Source organism: Oratosquilla oratoria, chromosome 13 (assembly GCF_046742065.1).
Source record: "Oratosquilla oratoria isolate Oo_2021 chromosome 13, ASM4674206v1, whole genome shotgun sequence".
NCBI lineage: Eukaryota > Metazoa > Arthropoda > Malacostraca > Stomatopoda > Squillidae > Oratosquilla > Oratosquilla oratoria.
The window spans coordinates 12,510,757-12,533,723 of NC_134789.1; the positions used below are offsets into that span (position 1 = coordinate 12,510,757).

The 22,967-nt window shown below is 40.0% G+C and overlaps 1 protein-coding gene across 4 annotated transcripts; it reads right to left on the reverse strand.

Annotated features, from left to right (window-relative positions):
* Positions 1–1,634: 1,634 nt before the first annotated feature.
* Positions 1,635–22,198, reverse strand: LOC143032316 (FYVE, RhoGEF and PH domain-containing protein 3-like). Of its 4 annotated transcripts, none has more exons than XR_012967086.1 (10): positions 22,119–22,198; positions 18,554–18,668; positions 18,087–18,308; positions 13,922–14,108; positions 12,702–12,865; positions 12,377–12,483; positions 11,716–11,839; positions 10,514–10,723; positions 7,992–10,268; positions 1,635–2,429 (listed from the first exon to the last, which is right to left on the reverse strand). XR_012967086.1 is itself a non-coding variant. In XM_076196851.1 (10 exons), the coding sequence occupies exons 2-10, from the start codon at positions 18,638–18,640 to the stop codon at positions 2,406–2,408; spliced, it is 1,614 nt and encodes a 537-aa protein (XP_076052966.1). In that variant the 5' UTR covers positions 18,641–18,668; positions 22,119–22,198; the 3' UTR covers positions 1,635–2,405. The 4 variants fall into 4 exon arrangements, 3 of the variants coding, with proteins under 3 accessions (XP_076052966.1, XP_076052964.1, XP_076052965.1); XM_076196851.1 differs by having other exon boundaries at positions 9,780–10,268; XM_076196849.1 differs by lacking the exons at positions 1,635–2,429; positions 22,119–22,198 and adding an exon at positions 20,571–21,097 and having other exon boundaries at positions 8,118–10,268.
* Between the last annotated feature and the right edge of the window lie 769 nt (positions 22,199–22,967).

Sequence of the window (22,967 nt, forward strand, 5' to 3'; positions counted from 1 at the left end):
GGTATTTGTTTACATCCATTATAAATAAGTCGGTGGTACGGAGTGGCATGTATACTTATCACGAAATGCTTCATACTGGTATGAACAGTGGTACGAGTACACACCACACATACCACAGGACTACTGGCTGTTCATTGACGAGCAGATCGTGACAGGTTACGGGTTCCAGCCTCGAATTAATGTCATGCACGCACAACCACATGCATGCTACCATAAGTACAAAATTAATGCATTTGGAATGAGAGGGTATTGGACCCGACTTTGGTGGTGAAGATGATCAAAACGGCCAAGGAGCGGTCATGACATGGGGTCAGTAGCTGCTTAAAAGTGGCACCGGCAGCTATCGTTACATAGTCTTCTCAGAGACTCATCGTCACTTCTCTCTCTTCCCAAGGAGCCAGTTAAGTTTGCCACGTAACCCCCCCCCCCCCCCGTCAGACATTTATTTTAATTATTTTTGTTCTTATAATTTTATTAAGACAGCGTATTCCGGCCCTGAGTTTGGGAAATTGGGACTCGGGTAGTGAGGGTGACCTAGATGTCGTAGTGCTTGACTCAAGCGACTCGGGCCGCTAACGGGCCAGATCACCACTCACAGATTGGGTTTTTAATTTTGAAATAACCGGTTGTATTTTTTCTCTTACTTCTGGGACTTATAGATCGAACATAATTACATTGCAGTTTCTAAACCAGAAATATTAATCAGGAATGAAATTATTTCTAGCATCCAGGTATAGCTTGGCGGGCACACGCATTCGGTTCGCTGCAGCACGCAGACTACTGTCCAACTGTGATTCGAACGACTCGCATACCCGATTGTCTTCATTGAATCACTCATAAAAACTCGCTGAAAAAAATACATCACTACTCTCTAGTGGTTACAATGTCCGAGACTGGCGTTAGAGTATAGGTTGTAACGGACCTCATACCCATATTGTAAAAGCTGTAAACGAGTTACAACCTCCACGACTTTAAAAGTTACGAGTTCTCAGTACCCACCGCCTATTACATCGAACCTCACTGGGGTCATAACAAACTTTTAGAACAGAAATATTCTTACGTATAGGGATGATGATTCAACTTCATGAATTAATCTGTAGAACTATGAAGTGCAAGCATATTTCGCGAGGAATTATCGCGTTCCCAGTTGGCAGCGTTCAAACGGCTTTTGTCGTCAGAACTCTCGAACTCCCGACCAGAAGGGCATATGTTCCTCATCTCTTGGGAACCCGGGTGTGGTAACAACTGTGGATCGTGGCTGTACATGAATAGTACTGCTGAGATGTGATTGACGAGATTGTGTTTATAGGCGCTTGAGAATGAAGACTGATTCACAAAATATGAGATGATTGATTTATAATTTTTTTGGCTTGAAAGCCAAGCGCCGCAAAATGAGATGATATATAAATCTAGAATTATCATAACTGGCTTTGCAGACCTGATGTAACAGATTTACGCATGCTCAAAAACAAACAAGTAATAAATAAACTAATGAACAAATGAATGAAGAAAAAATAAAGTAGAAAGTTGTTTGCTCCAATAAACTGATGCATTGGAATCAAAACGTTCTGGCCTGAGATGTCTTCACAACAGATGACTTAAGCTCAGTATTTATATAAACTCAGAATGGTTTAGGAAGCTTTATTGAGCACAATTGATCTAGAACACACACATTATAGATATATATAAATCAGGCCTGGCTGTCACAGAGCTTTGAACAAGGGGTCCCTCTGAGCGCAAGTCCCACAAATTATTGACATCGCTAACAGTAGGTACGAAACCCGATACGAAGACTTGTTCCCAGGGTTGGGCCGACTGAAATATACAGCCCTGTAACCTGTTTTCTACGAAACCCTACACCAAAGATAGTAACTGAGCTTTTATTCACTTTGCTGTTGTAACTGTTATGGAATTGCTAGTAGCTGCAATGTAATTTAATTAAATCTGGCTGTTGTGTGGCTTTGAACGCAGGTCTCTTTGAGCGCAAGTCCCAGGCGTTACTGTCTCGCCACCATCATTAAAAATTTCGAAACCCGATATGAAGTCTTACACCCAGGGTTGGGCCAACTGAAATATAGACCCGAAGCCTGATTCCTTCGAAACCCGATGACACCAGAGAGCAAGGCAGTAACTGAGCTTTCATTTGCTTTGTTGTCGTGTGTCGTGGAAAAAATACCCAAGAAATCTTTGAAGGGCCTGGGAATTGTTGCCAGCTGCTGTGGGACTGCAGGTTTTCCAGTGAAACTCAAGGCAACAGTCATTATTATTATTATATCAACAACTGATTCCTTTTCATAAATACACATACTTAATTTCACACAATGAATCAAAATAAGCCAGTTTAACAATCATTGGTAAATCATTATTTTTGAAATACAGCAACCAGACTTGGATGGATTTTATGACTACCACCAGACGTTCATCACCTGCTGGAGGGAAAAAAAGTACGAAAATTAAGGTGTTTATGTAAATGACAAATAAAAATCTTCATTAATTTTATTATACAAGTATATAGTGTGAAACAACCAATGTCACATGCTAATCTACGGAATTTGAGAAACCTGTGTCAAAAATAACCTCTGTTTAGTCTAAAATTCAAAAATATGTTTAATAGTAATTGTACTTGGAACTGATGATTTTAGTCTTTGGTTTTCTTTATGATGCTCTGAATGGAAATGCTTCAATGCATTAAATTTGTGTACACCAGATTTGGTGATACTTGGGTTTCTCCAAAACAAATTTCAGATTTGCTAGTTTCCTGCTATACATTTTTGGACATAATGAAATTACCTTTATTGAAATTAGATATATACATAATATTGTTACTGCGGTCAGAGTTTACAAACCCTGCCAATATTTTATTAGTAAACAAACAAGGCGATATGACAAACGTACTGCCAAGAACAACTCACATCAAGTTACTTGCACAAACAACTAACTGAAGGTATTTCCAGATCTAAGGAAACTCATCAAATCCTATGTATGCTCGTCCCTTTTTGCAGTGAATACCTACTGCATGTCTTAATTTTTTCACTTCTATTAATAGTATATTTCTTCTTATTTTCACCAGGTGGTTTTATTCAGCAACTAGAAAATTTCTATGCAACAAAGGAGTAGCTACCAGTATATATATTAACCCTTCCACTGCTACTGACAACTTGCATGTTTGTTCTGGTTGCTGCCTGGCAATTTTACTCAGTTGTGGGAAAGCCCATTGTGCAGTGAAAGCATTTAGACAAGTTACAATTCAGTGACTAACATTGGATATCTATCTGACACTGCAAAAACAGGCTTACCCTCAATATAAGGGTCAAGGTAAAAAGAATATATATACTGTATATATCAACACAAAGCTAATGACAGGAAAGAGAAGGGTGTGGGGAAGGAGATTTATAATACAGCACAAAAATATATAATCTGTTGCTCCAAATCAGAGCCAAAGATACAGCTAATTTCATGAATCAAAGATATAGTACTATTTTTTTTCTAAATTCAATGTGCTTTCCTACAACACACTAACTCATCTTCTTGTCATGAAATATTGAACAAGCACTTATCTAACTTCCTAACCATAAAGAAACTTCACCATCTTTGAATTCCAAGGGAAAAAAGTGCCTAAATATGGTTGAGATTGTGTTTAAAAAAGTATGGTGGGGTTATAAGGATAGACAGAGTGAGAAATGTACATGTGATATGGACAGCAGTTGTAGGAAGGGGGCTGGCAAATGTGATTGATCAAAGAATACTGGGATGGTTTCAATATATAGAAAGAACAAATGAAGAGAGACTACCAAAAAGTGTGGAAAGTAGAAGTGGATGTAGGAAACATCAGCAGGGTAAGACCAAGAATGAGGTGAATGGATGGAGTGAAGGCATGTGCGGATACAGGGGGGGGCAATGCCCCGAGTATGATACACTCATCTCGAGTTTGATTCTCCTTGGATAAACACTTTTTAGTGCGAATTTAGGATTTGAATTATATATGATTTTACATACAATTACGAGAAAAACAAGCTTAGGTTTCTGGACCAATCTCCAAGCTAACAGCATTAATCTTGGGGTTAAAATATGAGCGTGTTTCAAGTATTGGTTATCGCCCCCCCCCCATAACATTTCTGGATCCGCGCCTGAGTGAAGGGGACACTGGATGTAAGAGAAATGTCTGTCAGAAAAGGAGGGGAAAGGGCAAACGATAGGTGGGAATGGAGAGTGGCTGTAAATGGAGGAGGAAATGATGCAGCCTGTTAGCATTTTCCCTTTCTCTGCTCTGTATATTTCATAAGTGGATGAGGGAAAGGGATTGCCATGTAATGAAGCAGTGGGGGTTAGCCAGTTTCAGCTGGAGGGTCCTATTGTGGAATTGCCATTTTGCTGCACTGCCTCTGACCCAGGCAAGTGTGGCAGGGGACATGGATGACCCTTTATCCATGAGGAGCTTCAGTAGGAGGGACAACAAATCATTTTGTTGAACAAGTGGGATGGTTGTCAAATGGGTATGCTTTGACTCAGCCACCCCCTTAACCACTTCAGTATGATGACACCTATATAGGCATCATGCAGTGTGAGTGGGTACATGAGGATTTTAGCGTCAGCATCTTGATTTTATATTTTTTTGTAGTTGTACATGAGTTACCTCCAGATTCTGTGAACTGGTTTATTATGTTTTCTGTGTTTATTATTATTCATCTAGGAGGTGCTAAGATGGGAGGGAGGGTGGAGGGGTGTGGAGTGTTTTTGGGGATGAAATGGGTGGGAATGTTTTTGTGCCTTGTCCTTTTTGGCTACCCCCCTGGTAAGTGGGAAAAAAGCCTTGGTGTATGTATATGTATGTATGTATTATTATTCAGAGCAAAAGAGAATGAGTAATACAGCAGTGTTTATTATTACTCAGAGCAAAAGAGAATGAGTAATACAGCAGTGACTTTATATTTTATAACACAAGTAGTGTGATGCAAATTACATATGGCAGCTGATGCTGTACACAAGAATTTGAGTTGTACTGAAGTGGTTAAAGAGGGGAAAGAGTCTTCTGGTATTTGTATGTAATGTCATTAATGATTCTTTTCAAGTAAAGCTGCCATTATGCTTTGTTTCAGCCACAGTTCTAGTGTGTCAAGGAATTTTTGTTTCTGGTCATTTGTATACAGTAAAAGCCCTCTTATCCGGCATTCAGGTATCCGGCATATTTTTTCTGAGCATTAAAATCTATAAGGTTTACAATGCAGATGAGACTGGCCTTTTCTACTGCTGTCATCCAAAAACAATGCTTGCAAGTGAGAGGGGTCTCTCAAAGGATTCAAGCACAGCAAGGATCAACTGACTGCTGTCCTGTGCAAATATGGCAGGAACTCACAGGATAAATTTGTGTGGTAGGCAAGTACAAAAAACCAAGCAGTTTTAAGAACATCATATACCTGCCTGTTGATTATCAAGCACAACGTAGCGCTTGGATGAATTCAGAAATATTTATTCACCGGTTTAAGCATCTGTTTGTTCCCTCGGTTAAGGAAAATTTGAAAAAGAAAAGGCTCCCAGAGGACAGTAAAGTGGTATTGTTGTTTGATAACTGCAAAGCACATCTGCCAGCTGAAGAACTTGTTGTGGGAAAAATATTTGCTCTTTATTTACCCCCAAATGTAACCAGTATTATCCAGCCCATGGATAAGGGTGTAATTCAGAATTTTAAAATGAATTACTGTAAAAGTTTCTTGTATAAGCTTGTAAATTATGATGATGGTACAATCCCTGAGGAGGAGGAGGAGGAGGAGGAAGAAGAAGAAGAAGAGCAAGGAGGAGAAGAAGAAGAAGAAGAAGAAGAAGAAGAAGAAGGAGGAGGAGGAGGAGGAAGAAGAAGAAGAAGAAGAAGAAGAAGAAGAAAAAAAAAAAAGTTTCGTTAGCTTGGCAGGATGTCAAAAAACAAACCTAGATGCGATGTTGGCGTAAATTGTATCCCTTGATCATGTTTGAAGAGGCAGATGATTCTGACTTTGACAGGTTTGGTGGCAAGAGAAATTCAGTGGTGAGTGAGTTGAGGGAGATGGGTGGTGGTGCTAAACTTACCGTAACAGATGAGGCGCTAAAAGAGTGGGTAGATGTGGACAAAGATGAAGTGGTAACATTCACTCTAACTGATGAGGAACTCATCAATGCAGTAATTGAAGATAATCTTGAGAAGATGACAGAGGCAGATAGTAAGAAAGAAGATGACCCTGAGCCCATGGTGGCGTGGAAAGATGCTGCAAATGGTTTAGCTGTCTTTGTTAAGTTTGCAGAGCACTGCAGTTATATGTCCACCCAAGATGTTATGTATCTTCACTACATTCAGAATGAATTTTTTTTGCAAAGAGGAAAGAGCTGCAAACAAGCTGACATAAGAAACTATCTTAAAGTAGATTGTAAAGGAAAGAAAGAGTGGCAAACAAGTACAGAGGATGGTGATAAACTGGAGTGATAAACTGGATGTTGGCGAGTGAGGTGGTTCTGTTTGTTTGTTTATGTGCTTTTTTATGTTAAGTTAAATGTTTATGTTATGTTAAATGTTGTTAATGGTGAATAAAATGAGTTGATTGTAGACATAGTGTTTTTGTAACCCTTCAGGAAAGTACAGAGAAGGTTAGTGTCTAGTGATGAACTGTATGTTGGGGAGTGAGGTGGTGACGCCGCAATAATGTGATGCTTTGTTTATGTTACGGTATGTGATACTATATGTTAAATGACATTAATAGTGAGTAATGGGCGTGATTGTAGACATATTTCTGTACCCCTTCACTTACTTTAGCAACCCCTTCAAGTATACAGAATTTTCGAGTATCCAGCATGCCTTTGGTCCCAGTGATGCTGGATAAGGGAGCTTTTACTGTATGTGAAAACTGATGTGCTCTGGGTTTGGGGTAGAGAGGCAGCACACAAATAGGTTAAACAATGACGGTGAGAGCATGGCACCTTGGGGCACTACATTGTAAAATTCTTTACCATCCAGAAGTTGGGGAACTGAATGGTAGGTCAAGTTTCCTTAGAAACTACACATGAAAAGCAAAGTTTGCAAATATCTCACTCATAAAATTAGAGGAACAAACACTTGATACAAGATATGTGTTGATCTACTCAACTTTTAGTGCAGTCTTATGTAAAATTTACATCCTTAATTCAATATCTAAGCACCTTGTTTAAAATACTCATTTACAGATAACTGGTGAATAGTAACATCCCTGAAAATAGTAAAATGTTGTATCTGATTACTGTAAAATGACCCTCATTCCCTACCTAAAATACATCTATTCTAATATCAATGATTGGACTGTATTAATACTATCTATATACCAAAGGCCTCTTCCCTCTTAAAAAAGGAGGTAGCCAGTTAAGACACACAACCACTCCCATCCACCACCCACTGCTTCCCTCTCATCTCATCTCCTTGTGGCAACAATGGGTGGTGGACGGGAGTGGAATGTGTGGAGTGGGTGCATGCCTTGACTGGCTACCTCCCTCATATGGGAGAAGAATTAACACTACTTGTAGAATATCTAGGAACATCAACTTAATCCTACTTTCTGGTGTATAACGAGCAGTCAGAAAGAACCGAAACCTTTACCTTGAGATTTCATCCTCCCTAGAATCAATGACAGGTACCTTCATGATAGTCCCGCAAGTGGACAATAGAGCTTCCTATTTTCAAAACCCATCAACTTCCTCACCTCTGCAGCCATGAGGGGCTGACCCTTGGTCTCTGTACTGGACTCAAAATCTTTATCAACTGCACATGTATTTCTTACACCTTTCCACACATGGAGAGCTGACAACCAGTATCTGCTCCTTTCCTCCAGTGACAAAGAGACCATCCCACATTATTACAACACAGATGACAGTCCAACATTTCTTCATTGAGGGATCTGTGGAAAGACCTGAGGACTGCTGTGGGGCTGCAGGTTTCTAGTCAGTGAAACTTGAGGCAACAGTTATTATTATTGTTATTCTTCCTCTCTAAGACTTACCAGTGCATTATGGTTTCTTGGGAGCCTTGGGTCTTCTGCGAGAGATATCACGGACAACAGATTGACTGATCATAGCTTCCTTATACATAAAAAGCCTTGGTATATGTATGTATTCTGGGCAAGCCATTTTTACACCTCTGTGTCTAGTGCTGGATGCTGGCGAATATATTCCAAACTCATAATTCTTCTAACATTCTTATGTGATGATGAAGATTCTATAGATCCTGAAGATGTGTTAGCAAAGTCAGATCTGGATGTTCCAGAGCTGTGTGATGGTGAAGACCCTAGTCTTGATACACTACTGTTTGAGTTACTACCATAAGAAACAGACAAATTTGGAGACAGATTCTTTCCAGGTGATAATGGTCTTTTAGAAGATTCAGTATTCAAGTCCCAATGAGTGGCAGCTCTCCCATGTGCAGGACTTGTTCTGGATGAATTCATAATGGTTTTCACGGGTGAAATGAGGCCAAAAGACGTGGGTCTTCTACTTGGTGAAATTGATTTATACAATTGTGGACTTCTTTTGCTTGCACGACTTCTATGTATCACATAGTATTGGCCTGAATTTGATGACTGCATGGGCACACTCCTAGTTGGGACAGCTGAAGTACAAGAAGATCTTGGCCTTACTGGGGAAGAAGACTGTGTGGACACACTCCTTGCAGGGGAAGTTGAGGAGTAAGAGGCTATACTCCTGACAGGAGATCCGGAAGAATGGGAGGAAAAAGTCCTGGCAGGAGATGTAGAAGAATATGAAGAAACACTTCTAGCTGGAGAAGTTGAGGAATAAGAGGCTACACTCCTTGCAGGGGATCCTGAAGAATGGGAAGGAAGAGATCTAGCAGGTGATGTCGAGGAATACCATGAAACACTTCTCGCGGGAGAAACTGATGTGTGTTTTGGTGTACCTCTGACTGGGGAACCAGAATAAGAAGTTGTTCTTGTGGGAGAATTAGAACAGAATGAAATCCTGTCGGGGGATTGAGATATACTAGACTGTCTGTTAACAGGTGAACGCAAAGTATTCATTCTTCTTCCTCTCATAGGAACATCAGAAATGTTCCCTTGCCCCCTCCTAACTGGGGATAAGGAAGTATCCATGTATCTGCCTTGAGGAGATCTGGAATTATTCAATTCTCCTCTGATAGAATTAATACTAGTATTCATTTGCCTGCCTCTAACAGGGGAAATAGAAGTGTTTGGATTGCTGCTACTGAGTGAGTATGTGGAATTGTTCATTTGTTCATGCACAGATGGGGAAAGGGAGGTATTTGCTGATCTATCTCTGACTGGTGATACTGAAGAATATCGATCTCTGACATACAAATTCAAGTTGTACGGTGGTGTATTCCCACCTAAGGAAGCTGAGGAGTGTGATGATATGCTTCTAGTAGGGGAAAGGGAGTTATCAGAAAACCTGCCATGACTTGGTGACACTGAGTATGGAGCTCTTGGGGACAATGAGGAATATGGTGGACTTCTGACAGGAGAGACTGACCCATAAGGAAAACCTTTACTAGGTGATGGTGATTCATACTGTGGAAAACCTTTTCCTGGAGACACAGGGATATAATATGGTATTCTCCTGTCAGGCACAAAACCTTTGTTGGGTGCAAAAGATCCAGTGGGTAAAGGCTTATTACTTGGTGATAATGGTTTCTGTATATAGACCTTCTCTGATGGATTATAAAATGTTTGATAAGGTGGATATTTCCTTGGGGATAGTGAACCATACAGGGATCCTCTCTCCTCACTAGAAACTAACCTTGCAGTATTTGTACTAACCGAAGAATTAGGTGGCTGTAAAGTAAGTTGTCTTGCAGGCGAAGTTGGAAAAGATGCCCCATCCGATACTGATGGTAAGTGACACGGCAACAGGACAGTTTTCGGTCTCTTGAACTGATCAAGTAAACATTGTTCCCGGTCCCGAGGATCCCATTTTCTTTGTGGCGATGTTGGAATATGTGAATTGAGGGACTTTAGCTTCACTTTAGGTCTCTCAAATCCCCCTTCATCATTTTCACTGACTTCAACATCTTCATGTTTTCTCTTCGATTTTTTCTTCTTACTAGTTGCTGTGAGACGCATTTTTGGTGATGCAAAACATTCCTTTGCCCTTGCGAATGGGCTTTTGGAAGTCTGTGGTGGTTTTGTAGGTTGAGGGCTTGTGACGGTTTTTACTGATGATGATGATGGTGGTGGTGGTGGGGGAGGTGGTAGTGGAGGTGGTGTGCATTTGGGTGTTTTGGGACTGTCTACTGTTTGGGTAGTAGCCTGTAAAAGAAACAGTAGATCAAGATAAAAAAATTCTTAAACTAGACAAAAGTTAAAACCAACTAAAACACGTCAGTTTACAAAATCATATGGTATCATATGTATTCCAAAGCACTATTAGAGGACTCTTCATCCCTACAATGGTGGATGGCACTTCCCCTCTTATTTTGACTTTCTACAAGCTATTTCATACATCTCTATGGCATTCCTTTGTAGCAAAGGGGTTAACAATAAAAGAGGAATACCTTCAAAACTTGAAGTTCATTAGGATTTCCTTTTAAAGTGAACTTTCTTAGGGCAGGTCTTCGCATTGGTTTCTTTGAACTTGATTCTTTCCTCAGTGTTCTTCTCTTTGCAGCAAGACGTGCAATGGCTTCCTCAATTGCTAAAAGCCATGAATTTCCTTCATCTGCATCGCTGCTATATAATACCAAATTTTCACTTTCACAGCAAATCTGAAGAAAAATTCACAGTTCAATAATGAAAAAGCAACATCAATGGCAGGCACAAATATAACTGTATAAAACCTTTTAATTATCTAATGATCCTAATTTCACTAGAATATAACATACATACATATACCAAAAGCTTTTCCTCCCCTTACAAGGGAGATAGCCAAAACACAAAAGCATAAAATCTACTCCTACCCATTCCATCCCCAGTGCCGCAATAATTAAAACTACCATGGTAGTTCCTGTGCTTGTTTTAGCCCTTTTAATTGAGCTTATAAATAACTAATCCCATCAGTCTCCCATCATCCAGGCAAAGTTCTTTTCACACTTTCCACAATAACTTTTGTCAATTTTCCACACCAACTCAAGAGTTTCATTTACAGCATTGGCAAACCCCTAACCACACTCCTCAATTCAATGCCACGCATGACTTCAAATATCTAATTTTTTCCCTCCAGCCTTTAAATCACATCCAAACCACCTCCATCATCCCTCCTTGTATATATGAGTAGCACTGTGGGAGAGTGATCCAAGAGCCAAGGGCCGCCAGACCCTGATTTTGTGCTCAACCTGGGCTTCCTGCACCACCTGGTGGGAAATGGATTCATCTCCCTTGGCCATGATAACTCAGAGGTAGATGAATCCAACTCCCAGGAAGTCCAGGTCGGCTGGTTGAGCACAAAATCAGGGTCAGGTGCCCTGTGGCTCTTGGATCACTCTCCCATGGAGCTACTCTTCACTTTTGCCCACATTTACTTTTATGATTTCTTTCACACAACCCCCCAAATTTGCACCAGCTACATCAGTCTCCTCAGACTTGACCACAAGTCATCTACAAGAAACATAAAATTAACCCAAAACTTCTCACAAATCTGTCTTATCTGAAAAAGTATCTACGTGCCCTATTCCTTTCCTAAAACCACATTGCTTCTCCTAATTAGTCCCATTGTTTCCCTCCCAATCCTATCAATAAGCTGCATTTTTTTATAGCTTACTCTGAAGGTTTTGCACTGGTTGCTGCTCCCAAAGATTGGCGTGACTGTACAGTGCTTAAGGGGGAGTACACAGCAACATTGCAGGGATCCTGCCTTGTACTCCACTACATGACCCATCTGTAAACTAAAAAAGAAAAGAACTGATAGTCATATGTTCTGTAAGTACATTCTGTGACTGTATATGGAATATCTAGTACACTGAAAAAGGGATCTACACCTAGAGCAATTATTGTATATTGTTTGAGTACATTCAGAATACATCAAGTAATTCTAGTTTCCCAGTAAATTAAGTATTTGCTTTAGGAGATTTCACACTACATTAATTGAGGGATAGTATATTTCTCTATCTATTTATTTATATAATCATGTGACAAGGAGGGAGGGTCACTGTACAAGTGAAGTGGCCCTGCTGTGGATGTACTGTCTCTTGCTGCACTGCTTCCAACCCAGGCAGTCGGCAGGAGACAGGGAGGACCTATCATCCACAAGGAGCTAAGATGAGAGGGAAACAAGGGTGGTGGATGGGAGTGGAGGGGGTGGGAGCAGGTGTGTGTCTTGATTGGCCTTGGTATATATTTAACTTCACAAATATCAAGAAACTACACATCAATTTCAACAAATCAAAACCAGAGAATTATGTTTCTCCTAATGATTTATTTACCTGTTGGAGGTTGTCATGGACGATGATGATGGAATTTTGGTGTATACAAGCATGTCGGAAAATAAAAAGAATAAGCGCTCATGGGATCCACTGCCTTTTCTTGATACCTGAAAGCATAAATAACCAAAAATAATCTTCATGGCATACAAGGAGAGACAAAGATGAAAAGCTGGGAGTATACATACCAAAAGGCTTCCCCCCCTATACACAGTGGGTTAGCTGAGTACACCCATTCCATACTACCATGTTCCAATACATGTCATAGAAGGCAAATTCAAAGTGCAATTACATTACACCTTAATTAACTGCCTTCACTCCAACATACCTTATGAAGCCTTCCTTCCTTGAGTAACGTTCTACCAGGAGCAATGATATTTGGTTGGCCATATTTGAAAGCCTTCTGAAGAAGTAGCATGCGTTGAACACACTCACCCTCACAAACACACTTGTTTATGTGCTCTGCGACTCTTGATATTTCTTCCAAAGCACCTGTTAGAAAGACAAGAATAAAATATTCTATCATCCACACCAAACTGTTTTCTCACTCCTTCCATCACATTAAAATAGTAGGCACACATTTCTGTTACAACTCTTCCACCCATTCACTCCTCACATCACATCATATTGCAAAAACCACAGCCCACATAACTCAACAATAAAGCCCCAACAGCATTCCAGTTAATACACAACAACCCAACCCCAATACCCCACAAAACATCCAAAAACAAACACACACAGATCAAAATGTCAATTTCCCATTACCCTATTTAACCCCACTGAGCCCACTCCCATTTCTTTTTCTTATAGCTCTATGTGGACTCAGGATTATCCATCCCTTGTCCATTGCCCAGGTCAGAAGCAATGCAGCAAGATACAGCACATCCACATCATGTCTAGCAACTTCATTTGAATAACAATTCTCCCTCACTGCTATCTAAATATCATAATAATATGTACAACAATGACAAGAAATGGCTGATAAACTTCCTAACAGGCAGAGAATGCAAAAGATCACAGAACCACCTCCCACCCCTCATACTATACACAAACACAACCCAAGGAATGCAACACAAAACTCCCAGCAATATTCTATTAAAGCATTAAGAAAAAACCTGTCTGTAGTACATCATAATACATCCATATGTACACTCTGATCACAAAACAAGCAGTCCACAACAGAACACCAATTTCTAAAATCCATCAAACCCCCAAATATGAACATAATAAAGAAATTAAATGAAAGAAAAAGAAAGAATTACACTCATATGCCTAGCTTCAGGTAACCATTCTGTATTCAAATTATACCAACATATTATTGGCCTGGCAATAGACTAATTACTCCAGAAGTAACCACCAAACAGAAGACACAAAGCATCCCACCCCTTCCAGACAGTAATACAAAATCTCTTCAGTTAATGACTTACAGGCTGAACCGGTGGTTGTGGCCTACTGCCTGGAGGCCATGGATATCCTTCAAGAGAACTTGGGCAACAGACTAATTGATTAGTATGTCATATTTCCCTTACATTTTATTGAGTGACTTACCAATAATATCTGAATAATGTGGATGATCTTCAGGTGTATATCTACGTAGTTCTTCAAGCAATAAACGGTAACGGGGAACTCTTTGTACAGGTGTTATCAATAGAGAGGGTAATTTGGTTTGTACTTCAGGACGAGTTTCTGTTCCTGCAAGCCATACCTTCAGCTCTGGACTCCGGACAATCCACTCCTGTTAAATATATAATACATACATACTTATACCAAAGGCTTTTTCCCTCTTACAAGGGAGGTAGCCAAAAAAGAAAAAGGCATAAAAACCATTCCCACCCACTCCATTCCTAATACACTCCCCTCCCCTCCACCCTCCCTCTTATCTTGGCACCTCCTGGATGACGGGTCACCCCTGCATCTTGTCCACTGCCCTGGGTCAGAGGCAGTGTCACATGACACAGCACATCCACAGCAAGGCCGCTTCATTAAATTGGCGACCCCCCCTCTCCGTCCCCTCATCTAGAAAAGGAGAAGACAGGGAGAAATCCCTTCGGGCTGCATCAAATTTTTCTCACACATACTACCTCACCCTCCATCCCCCCACCCATTCCACCTCATGCATCACAACATCATCCATATACAACCATTCTCCATTCACCCCTGTCTTCTGTCCTCTCTCATCCTTCCTCAACAGACATTCCCCTCTTCCCCAAGGCCACTTTCACCCCATCCATCCATCTCATCCTAGGTTGCCCCTTCATGTTCACTCCCTCCACATCTGCCTTCCATACCTCTTTTACTAGTCTTTCTTCACTCATTCTTTCCATGTGTCCAAACCATCCTAATACTTTTTCATCCACCCTGTCTCCCAACTCCCTTACCACCCGTTCTCCTCCTTACCTCCTCATTTCTCACTCTATCCAGCCTAGTAATCCCTATCATACTTCTCAGACACCTCATCTCAAACACATTCAAACTCCTTCTCTCTTCCTCTCTTATGTTCCATGTTTCTGCCCCATACAGTGCTGCTGGCACAATCACTCCTTCATACAATCTCCTCTTAGCATCCATTCCTCATTACACTTTTTAAACCACCAAGGCATTTACTCGCTTCTCTCAATCTATATTCTACCTCCACCTCCACTCCACCCTTTCCTGCCACATTTGCACCCAAGTATCTAAAACTATCCCCTTCCTCCAGTCGCTCTCGCTTAATGCTCACTTCCAGTCTGCTGCCACTTTCACCCCTTGTACATCTTATCACCTTACTTTTACCCACATTTATCTTCAACTTTCTTCTTTCACACTCTCCCAAATTCTGTCACCAACTTCCTCAATCACTCCTCTGATCCTACTACAAGTGCAGTGTTGTCTGCAAACAACAGCTGGCTCACCTTCCACTTTTCTCCATTTTCTTTAAAAATCTCCAATCCCTGACCCACTACCCTTGCATTTACCTCTCACACCACCCCATCCATGTATAAGTTGAACAGCCAGGGCGACATAACACATCCCTGACGAAGTCCCACCTTTACCTCAAACCACTCACTCTCTCCATTTCTAATCCTGACACATGTTCTACTACTCTTGTAAAAACTCTTGACAGCTCCTAGAAGCTTTCCTCCTATCCTGTATATCTGCAAACCCTCCCACAGTGCCTTCCTGTCTACCCTGTCATAAGCCTTTTCTAGATCCATAAAAGCCAAAAAAACATCCTCACCTTTACCTAAAGCTTTCTCACATATGTCTTACCACAAAAATCTGATCTACACAACCTCTACCTGTCCTAAATCCACACTGCTCCTCGCCAATCACTCCCTCTATTTCTCCTCTAATCCTCTCAATCAAGATCCTCCCATAAGCCTTCCCTACTATACTCAACAAGCTAATCCCTCTCAAACTACTACTCTCACACTTGTCCCCTTTCCCCTTGTAAAGTGGAACTATACAGGCACTCCTCCAGTCCTCCGGCACTCTACCCTCTCTCCAGCAAACATTAAATCACTTCACCAGCCAGTCCACCAACACTGTACCTCCTTTTTTAGACATTCTGCACGGCATCCATCCAGACCAGGTGCCTTACCTGCTCTCATCATCTTAACAACTGCCTTCACTTCATCTTTCCTTATTTCTCCTCCATTTTCTTTACTCATCATGGTCATTTTCTTAGCACTTCCCACTGCAACTATCTTTCCCTCTCTATCCTCCTTCACATTTAGCAACTCCCTAAAATACTCTGCCCATCTTCCCCTTACTGCCTTCCCTTCCATTATCATTTCTCCATCTGCACCTTTTATCTTTTCTTCTCTACTTGATTTGCCTCCTCTTCCTCTCTTAATTTCTTTCCAAAAATCTTTTTATTACTTTAAAACTTTTCTGTCATACTCTTACCCCATTTCAAATCTGCTATCCTCTTTGCCTCCTTTACCTTGTGCTTTACTTCTCTTTTCTTTGTACCTCTCACATGACTCCCTCGTCCTATTTTGTAACCAATCTGTGAAAGCTTGCTTCTTCTCTTCTACAACTTTCTTTGTTTCCTCATCCCACCATTCACTACCCTTCCTTTTATTTCCTCCCGTCCTTCTTGTTCCACACACCATCTATGCACACTTTGTGATTCCCTCCTTGAACCATCCCCATTCCTCCTCCATTCCTAGCTCTATTCTATCCTTTACTCCCACTCCTCTCATCTTCTTCTTGTACTCCTCCTTTTCATGTAAAGAGTTCTCTGAGCACCTCCCTACCTTTTGTCCTTTTCCTCCTTCTCCATCTACCCTCCACTCTCAACTTACCTTCCACCAAAAAATTATCTGATATTCCCCCACCCTCTCCCCTTAGCACATGCACATCCTTAACTCTTCCTATTATACTCTTATCTACCACCCTTCCATCCACCACCCTCTTCCATGTGTACTTATGCTTGACTTTCTTCCGAAACACTGTATTTGCTATCATCAACTCTCTTTCTACACATCTCCACCATCAACTCTTCACTATGATTCTTTCCTGGAACTCCACTTTCCCAACCACTCTGTCAATTGGTTCATTTCCTACCCTAGCATTAAGGTCTCCCAATACTACTATATTGACGTTCCTCTCTAATCCCTCTATGCACTCATTTAAATCTACCCAAAAAGCCTCCCTTTCTTCTACATTCTTCTCACTACCAGGCCCCATGTGCACTTACAAAAACCCACATCTTTCCCGGTTTCACCTTCATCCACATTATCCTTGAAGAAACTTGCTTCCATTCCACTACACGTTTACCTATCTCTTCACTTACTAGTATAGCCACCCCTTCTCTCCAGAGAACCTCCCAAACTCACACTCACCCTTCCCTCTCAACTTAGTTTCACTCAAAGCCAACACATCTTAAAAGGCCTAAACCTTAGGGTGCTGGTTGAAAAACTCCTAGACCCTCTTATGCCTTTACTATTTTTTTTTAGTAATGTCCTCGGTGGCGCTACAGGGAGAAGGATGCCTGGTCCCAATCTCCGTCCCGTCTTTCTCCCCTCTTACGATCCAAGTGGGAATACTTGGTGGCAGCATTCTTTTCCCTCCACCACAGGGTAGGCAAAACAAGGAAATGAAATTCAGAGAAATGGTACAGGACAGCAACTAGGGGTTGGGGAACAGTATAACGGAGGGACAGTAACAGTATAATAAGTTTCATCATTTCTCTGTGAGCAGAGTCCTCTATCACAGAGAAAATGATGTGTGGCTCTGGTCCGTTAAAATAAATAAATACATAAATGTACCGCTGTCTGTGCTGTGTTAGTGTTGGTCAGTGAAAAATTAAGTGTTCTGGTGCAGAGATGGAGTCCGTTTTCAGGCAGTTTCTGTGTTGATAAAGTTTCTGATGAGTGGTTACAAATGTCAGAGGCAGGTACATGAATGAAGTGGATAAATACATATTTATGGTTCCCTGTGACAAAAAAATACATTCTCATTTTTAATATTTAATACTCACTTGTACATACATTTGTATACCTAAAGGAAGGCACTTTCCCCTTATAAGTGTTTGGCCAGCCAAAGCATGCACGCACATTTTATCTAGTGTGACATTTAATGTACTGCCTCAATTCTTGTCCCATATACTGCAGGTCTAAATTTAAATCCTATGATTATTGTTGCTTGTTAATTGCACTGGCAAACTGACCACAACACCTTGGCCATAACTAAGGGTTCCCTGGTGTAAATACCTTTATTCACTCACCTGAAGAAGGTTAAGTGAGGTCTGATAGCTGTTTGCGTATGAGGAATATGCTTTGAGGAATGGGGCAAGATGAAGAAAGGCCTGACCAACATTTGAATCTTCTGCTGTCAATTCTTTATATAGCTCTTCATTCATGCGACGTAGAGTGGACAACTCCCCAAAGACGGATGTATGAACATTTGTGGGAAGAAGGCACTTCTCTATACAAGGCTTTTCAAAAAACTGAAAAAAAGAAAGAAAAAAGAATGAAAAAAAAACACACTTCACCCTCTTTTCATTACAATATACTGGTACAACACTTTCAGGTAAAAACTACAAATTTTCTTTATACCCAAAACATTAATGGTAACTTTTTATCATTAAGCAAATACACTAAGCTAGAATTGGTAATCATTTAAGCACATAAATTCCTCATTTTTTCAACAAAATCCAATAAGCAGTTTTTTTTAAATAAAAAAACCAGTTACCTTTTCAAGAATATCTAGCTGCCGTAAATAAGTTTCTTCTGTGGATATAATTTCCTTCAATACCCTGTCCCTCATGGATTCAGCCATCACATACCAAAAAGAACAGTGTGTAGTTCTGAAATTAAACAAAATTAATATCGTCCTTAGTTTTATCTTTCTTTTTAACCCTTGGCTATAATGATGCCTGGATCATTTTGGTATACATGACAACTTCAATCACCTTTGGGAGCAATATCATTGTGAAGGGGTCAATCTACCTATCAATAGGCTTCTTAGAGGTTACCTCATATAATTTAATATTTTTGGAATTCTCGTCTAGCTAAGATTTTTTTCTATACATTTTTCTGTCATTGCTGTGGATGCCTCATTGATCTTTCTTGATGAAATGTGTCCAAGGACTATCATATCTGACTATGATCAATCAATTCCCTAGTCTCTTTTACATAAGATGGCTTTCAGGTATTTGGTAACGGCCTCTGACTAGGATATACTGTATACCATAAAAGTGTGTAATTACCTCCAAGAAATACAATGTTTATAAAAGGGTTCACAAGTTCTGTGAATGCTTTGTTCCAGATACCACACATATATTAAAGTCCTCTTCAGAGATACTGCTATCTTCTTTAGTTGCTTGCAGGGATGACCCATCATCCAGGAAGAGCCAAGAAAAGAGAGAGGGAGGGAGGGAGGGACGGGTAATGAATGGGAGTGGAATGGGTGGGGATGAAATTATGCCTTTTGACTTTGGCTACCTCCCTTGTAAGGGGAAAAAAAATCTTGGTATATGTATGTATATAGAAAAAGGTGCAGTATTATGATCAGTGATTATATACCCCAAAGAACAAACATACACTATGAAATAAGGGGAGTCACTGTGTGTAGAAGATTAACAAGACCCACCAGAGGAATTTTCAAACCTCCATGAAGGGCAGTGGTCCTTAGGCCCTAACTCAAATCTCTCCAGGAAGAGTCTTTGTACTGTTGTCTGTGTTGTATTGATGTAGGACTGCTTCTATGTAACTAGGTAAAAGTGATAGGAGGTGGGGAACAGTTGCTAGTTGTCAGCTCTCCATGTGTGAGGTGTTGGAAATACAGTTGAATTTGTTAGACAGGAATCCTGTGGCCAGTCTGGAGACCAAGTGCCAACCCCTCAGAGAGAGAGAGAGAGAGAGAGAGAGAGAGAGAGAGAGAGAGAGAGAGAGAGAGAGAGAGAGAGAGAGAGAGAGAGAGAGAGAGAGAGAGAGAGAGAGAGAGAGAGAGAGAGAGAGAGAGAGAGAGAGAGAGAGAGAGAGAGAGAGAGAGAGAGAAAAAAAGGGGGGGTGTCATAAAATCCACTCTCACCCATTCCATCCCCACACACTCCACTCCCATTCACCCCTTCTTATCTTGGCTCCTCTTGGATGACAGGTCATCCCTGGATCTCGCCCACTGCCCTGGGTCAGAAGCAGTGTCACAAGACACAGCCCATTCACAGCAAGGCCACTTCATTAAATTAGCAACCCCCCTCTCTGTCCCCTAATGGGTTGCTCCACTGTGCATGTTGCATGACCACAGCACATAGGTAGCTGTCACTGACCCCTCATCATCTAACAATTCTGGATAAAATAAAATCTTATGATCCATCCAGACAGTCAGTCTTCTGCCAGAAGCTGTGACAGTAACAAACACTATCATCATCTATATTTCTGGAGAGAATTAATAATAAATCAAGTCTTATCATGACCCATCCAAACAGTAAAAAAAAAAAAAAGTATATATATATACACATCAAGTTATTCTTTAAACCACAATTAGAGGACAACATGACCTAAGATGACCTGAATAGCTATAATCACAAAATGGTGAAAATAGCAGGCCAATCTAAAGGCACTACAATAGCTCTTCATTGGTTCCTAATATCAAGAATTATATACAACCTACACCTTATAATTTAACCTGTAAACTGCAACATACATCATATGATCAACAGTGTGCAACTGCAACATATATCATGATGTGATCTCACTTGCTTGTTTACTTGTTTCTGTCTAGAAGTGCTGCTTCATAGCCACGGTAGTCCGCTGCTGCTGCCCAACCTGGTTTCTCTTTCTTGCAGAGCCACTTGGTCTGGTATTATGTTGAAGGCTATATTTCATTCCCATATGTCTTAAAATGAAGTTTAGCATCATAGGGTGAATGAGTCCACACACTAGGACTACCCACCCACACATCCCAAAATTCTCCTCAGACATCAGTCACTTATGTACAACTCTCAACCCTCTACTTCTCATGGTATAAGATGTAAGGTAACTTACACAAAAACCATTCCTATGAAAAAGAAAGAAATTGGACAATTTAAACAAAGTGTGAAAAAGCATAAAAAAGAATGTGGTAGAGAAGTTCCCTGTAGCTCACCAATGCATGACCACTACTCATCACCCGCTGCCTTCAGGTGACAAAATGCACAAATTCTCTACAGCACCATCTCCGAACTAAGGCAAATAATCAATATTTGGTTTTTCCGATATTTTTTCCATGCAAAGTTTCATTTTATAACAGAAAAAAATTCTTTTGAGATTTTTTCTTTTAACTTTAAAAAAATTGCACACCACAGATGACTGACAAAAATCTATTATGCAGTTATTGGGTTATAAATTACCTGAGACCCAAACTATTTGAAAGATAAATTGACAACTTCTATGGTGTCTGACACCATAGAAGTTGTCAATTTATCTTTCAATTTTCTTATAAAACAGTTGGTAAATCATGTTGAGAGAAATTTATCAAACACATAATTTTCAAACCATATTCATGTGAAATAGACAGAAATTTCGAAAACTGTGCATCAAGATCATGATAAATGTTCCCAGCTGATTTTAAGTACACCCATAACAATGACCCATATAAGGGAGAACTGAAACATAATTGAAACATTTCTGAGATGAGTTATGATCAAGAATTTGAAATTGTACCAAATGCACACAAACTACAGAATAAAATGGTGATGTCGAGGAGTAGAAATACATGAACAAAGTCAAAGCCCATGAAAGGCAGAAACTGAGAAAGTGAATTCCTATGTGAATGTTGAAGATGTGCCCCATTCTAACCACACAAAAAATTATTGTCTATGTCATCATTTTAAATACTGATACCATTCTTTTATTTATTTATTTTTTTTGTAAAAATGAGTTTAAGGTAAATATAACTGTCTTCAGATCTTAATCGTCAAGGCAAGTCTTTGTCATCAGTCATCACCCTTCAAACAACATTGAACATTCCTACATCAATACTAAAGTAAATTGGAAACCTGACAAGCACCCTTCCATGCACGTTAAACACCCATAAACACCATACTGCCTTATCATAAGACCTCAATAACGACTAACATTGTTTTTCATCCCCTTATCCTAACTATTGTCTAGGCCAAAACATACGTTTGGTACATGCCAACGTCAGCTGTCACTTCAAATCAAATTACAAAACTAAGATTAATGTAAATATTAAAATGTTGAGTTGTAATTCTGAAATAGTAAATGATTCAGTGTAATTTATATAATAATGCATAAAAAAGAAGTTAGAAGCTTACCTAATTAGAGAAAATAAGAACTTTACGCTCAAACCATTTCAAATTTCACCCTAAGGCGTTGTAAACAACTTACAGTGCCATCTGGCGGAAGTAGGTGAACAAACGAACAACTGAAAGCGTATTTCAACTTGTGACATATTCGTCTGGAAGTTTATAACTTAAAATCAATGTATTCAGTTTTCTTGGTAGTTCTTCCAAATTTTCAACGTGTAAAATTGTCACAATGTTCCAAAGAAGGACTCCTGTGACAGTAATGGCCCCAAATGTAGCATAAATGTATGACACAATGGTTAAAAAAAAGTCTATAAAATACCAAACCCTAATGAATATATTTTTCTCCTTGAATCGCATTGTAAATGTTTGGAACAAACTACATTTTCATATTATAAGTCCAAACACATTTGGTACTTTTGAAACTACATCTAGTTAATTGTGTGGAGTCTAACTCCAATCTACCTTATTTCTCAGTATCGTGAGGCAGTGGCGGATCCGGGGGAGGGGGGTTTTAGCCCCTCTCCAAATTTGAGCTTTCATTACATCACTGCAGAGGTCGAGAAACTTACTTCGTATATACCGGTACATGGTATACAGAGGCAGGTTTTCCCCCAACATCCAATAAAACACTTCAGTGAGAATAATTGGAAATATATTCAACACGTTATATTGAGGGTAGATATTTAAAAAATGTAAGTTTAAGTATTACTTTTGACCAATATTTTGAAAGAAACTAAATCAAGTGAGAACATATACTTCAATTTACATTCACAATCATCGTATTCGTGAGAGCGTACATCTATTAAATCGTCATCTACATATACATACATACATATACCAAGGCCTTTTCCCCCT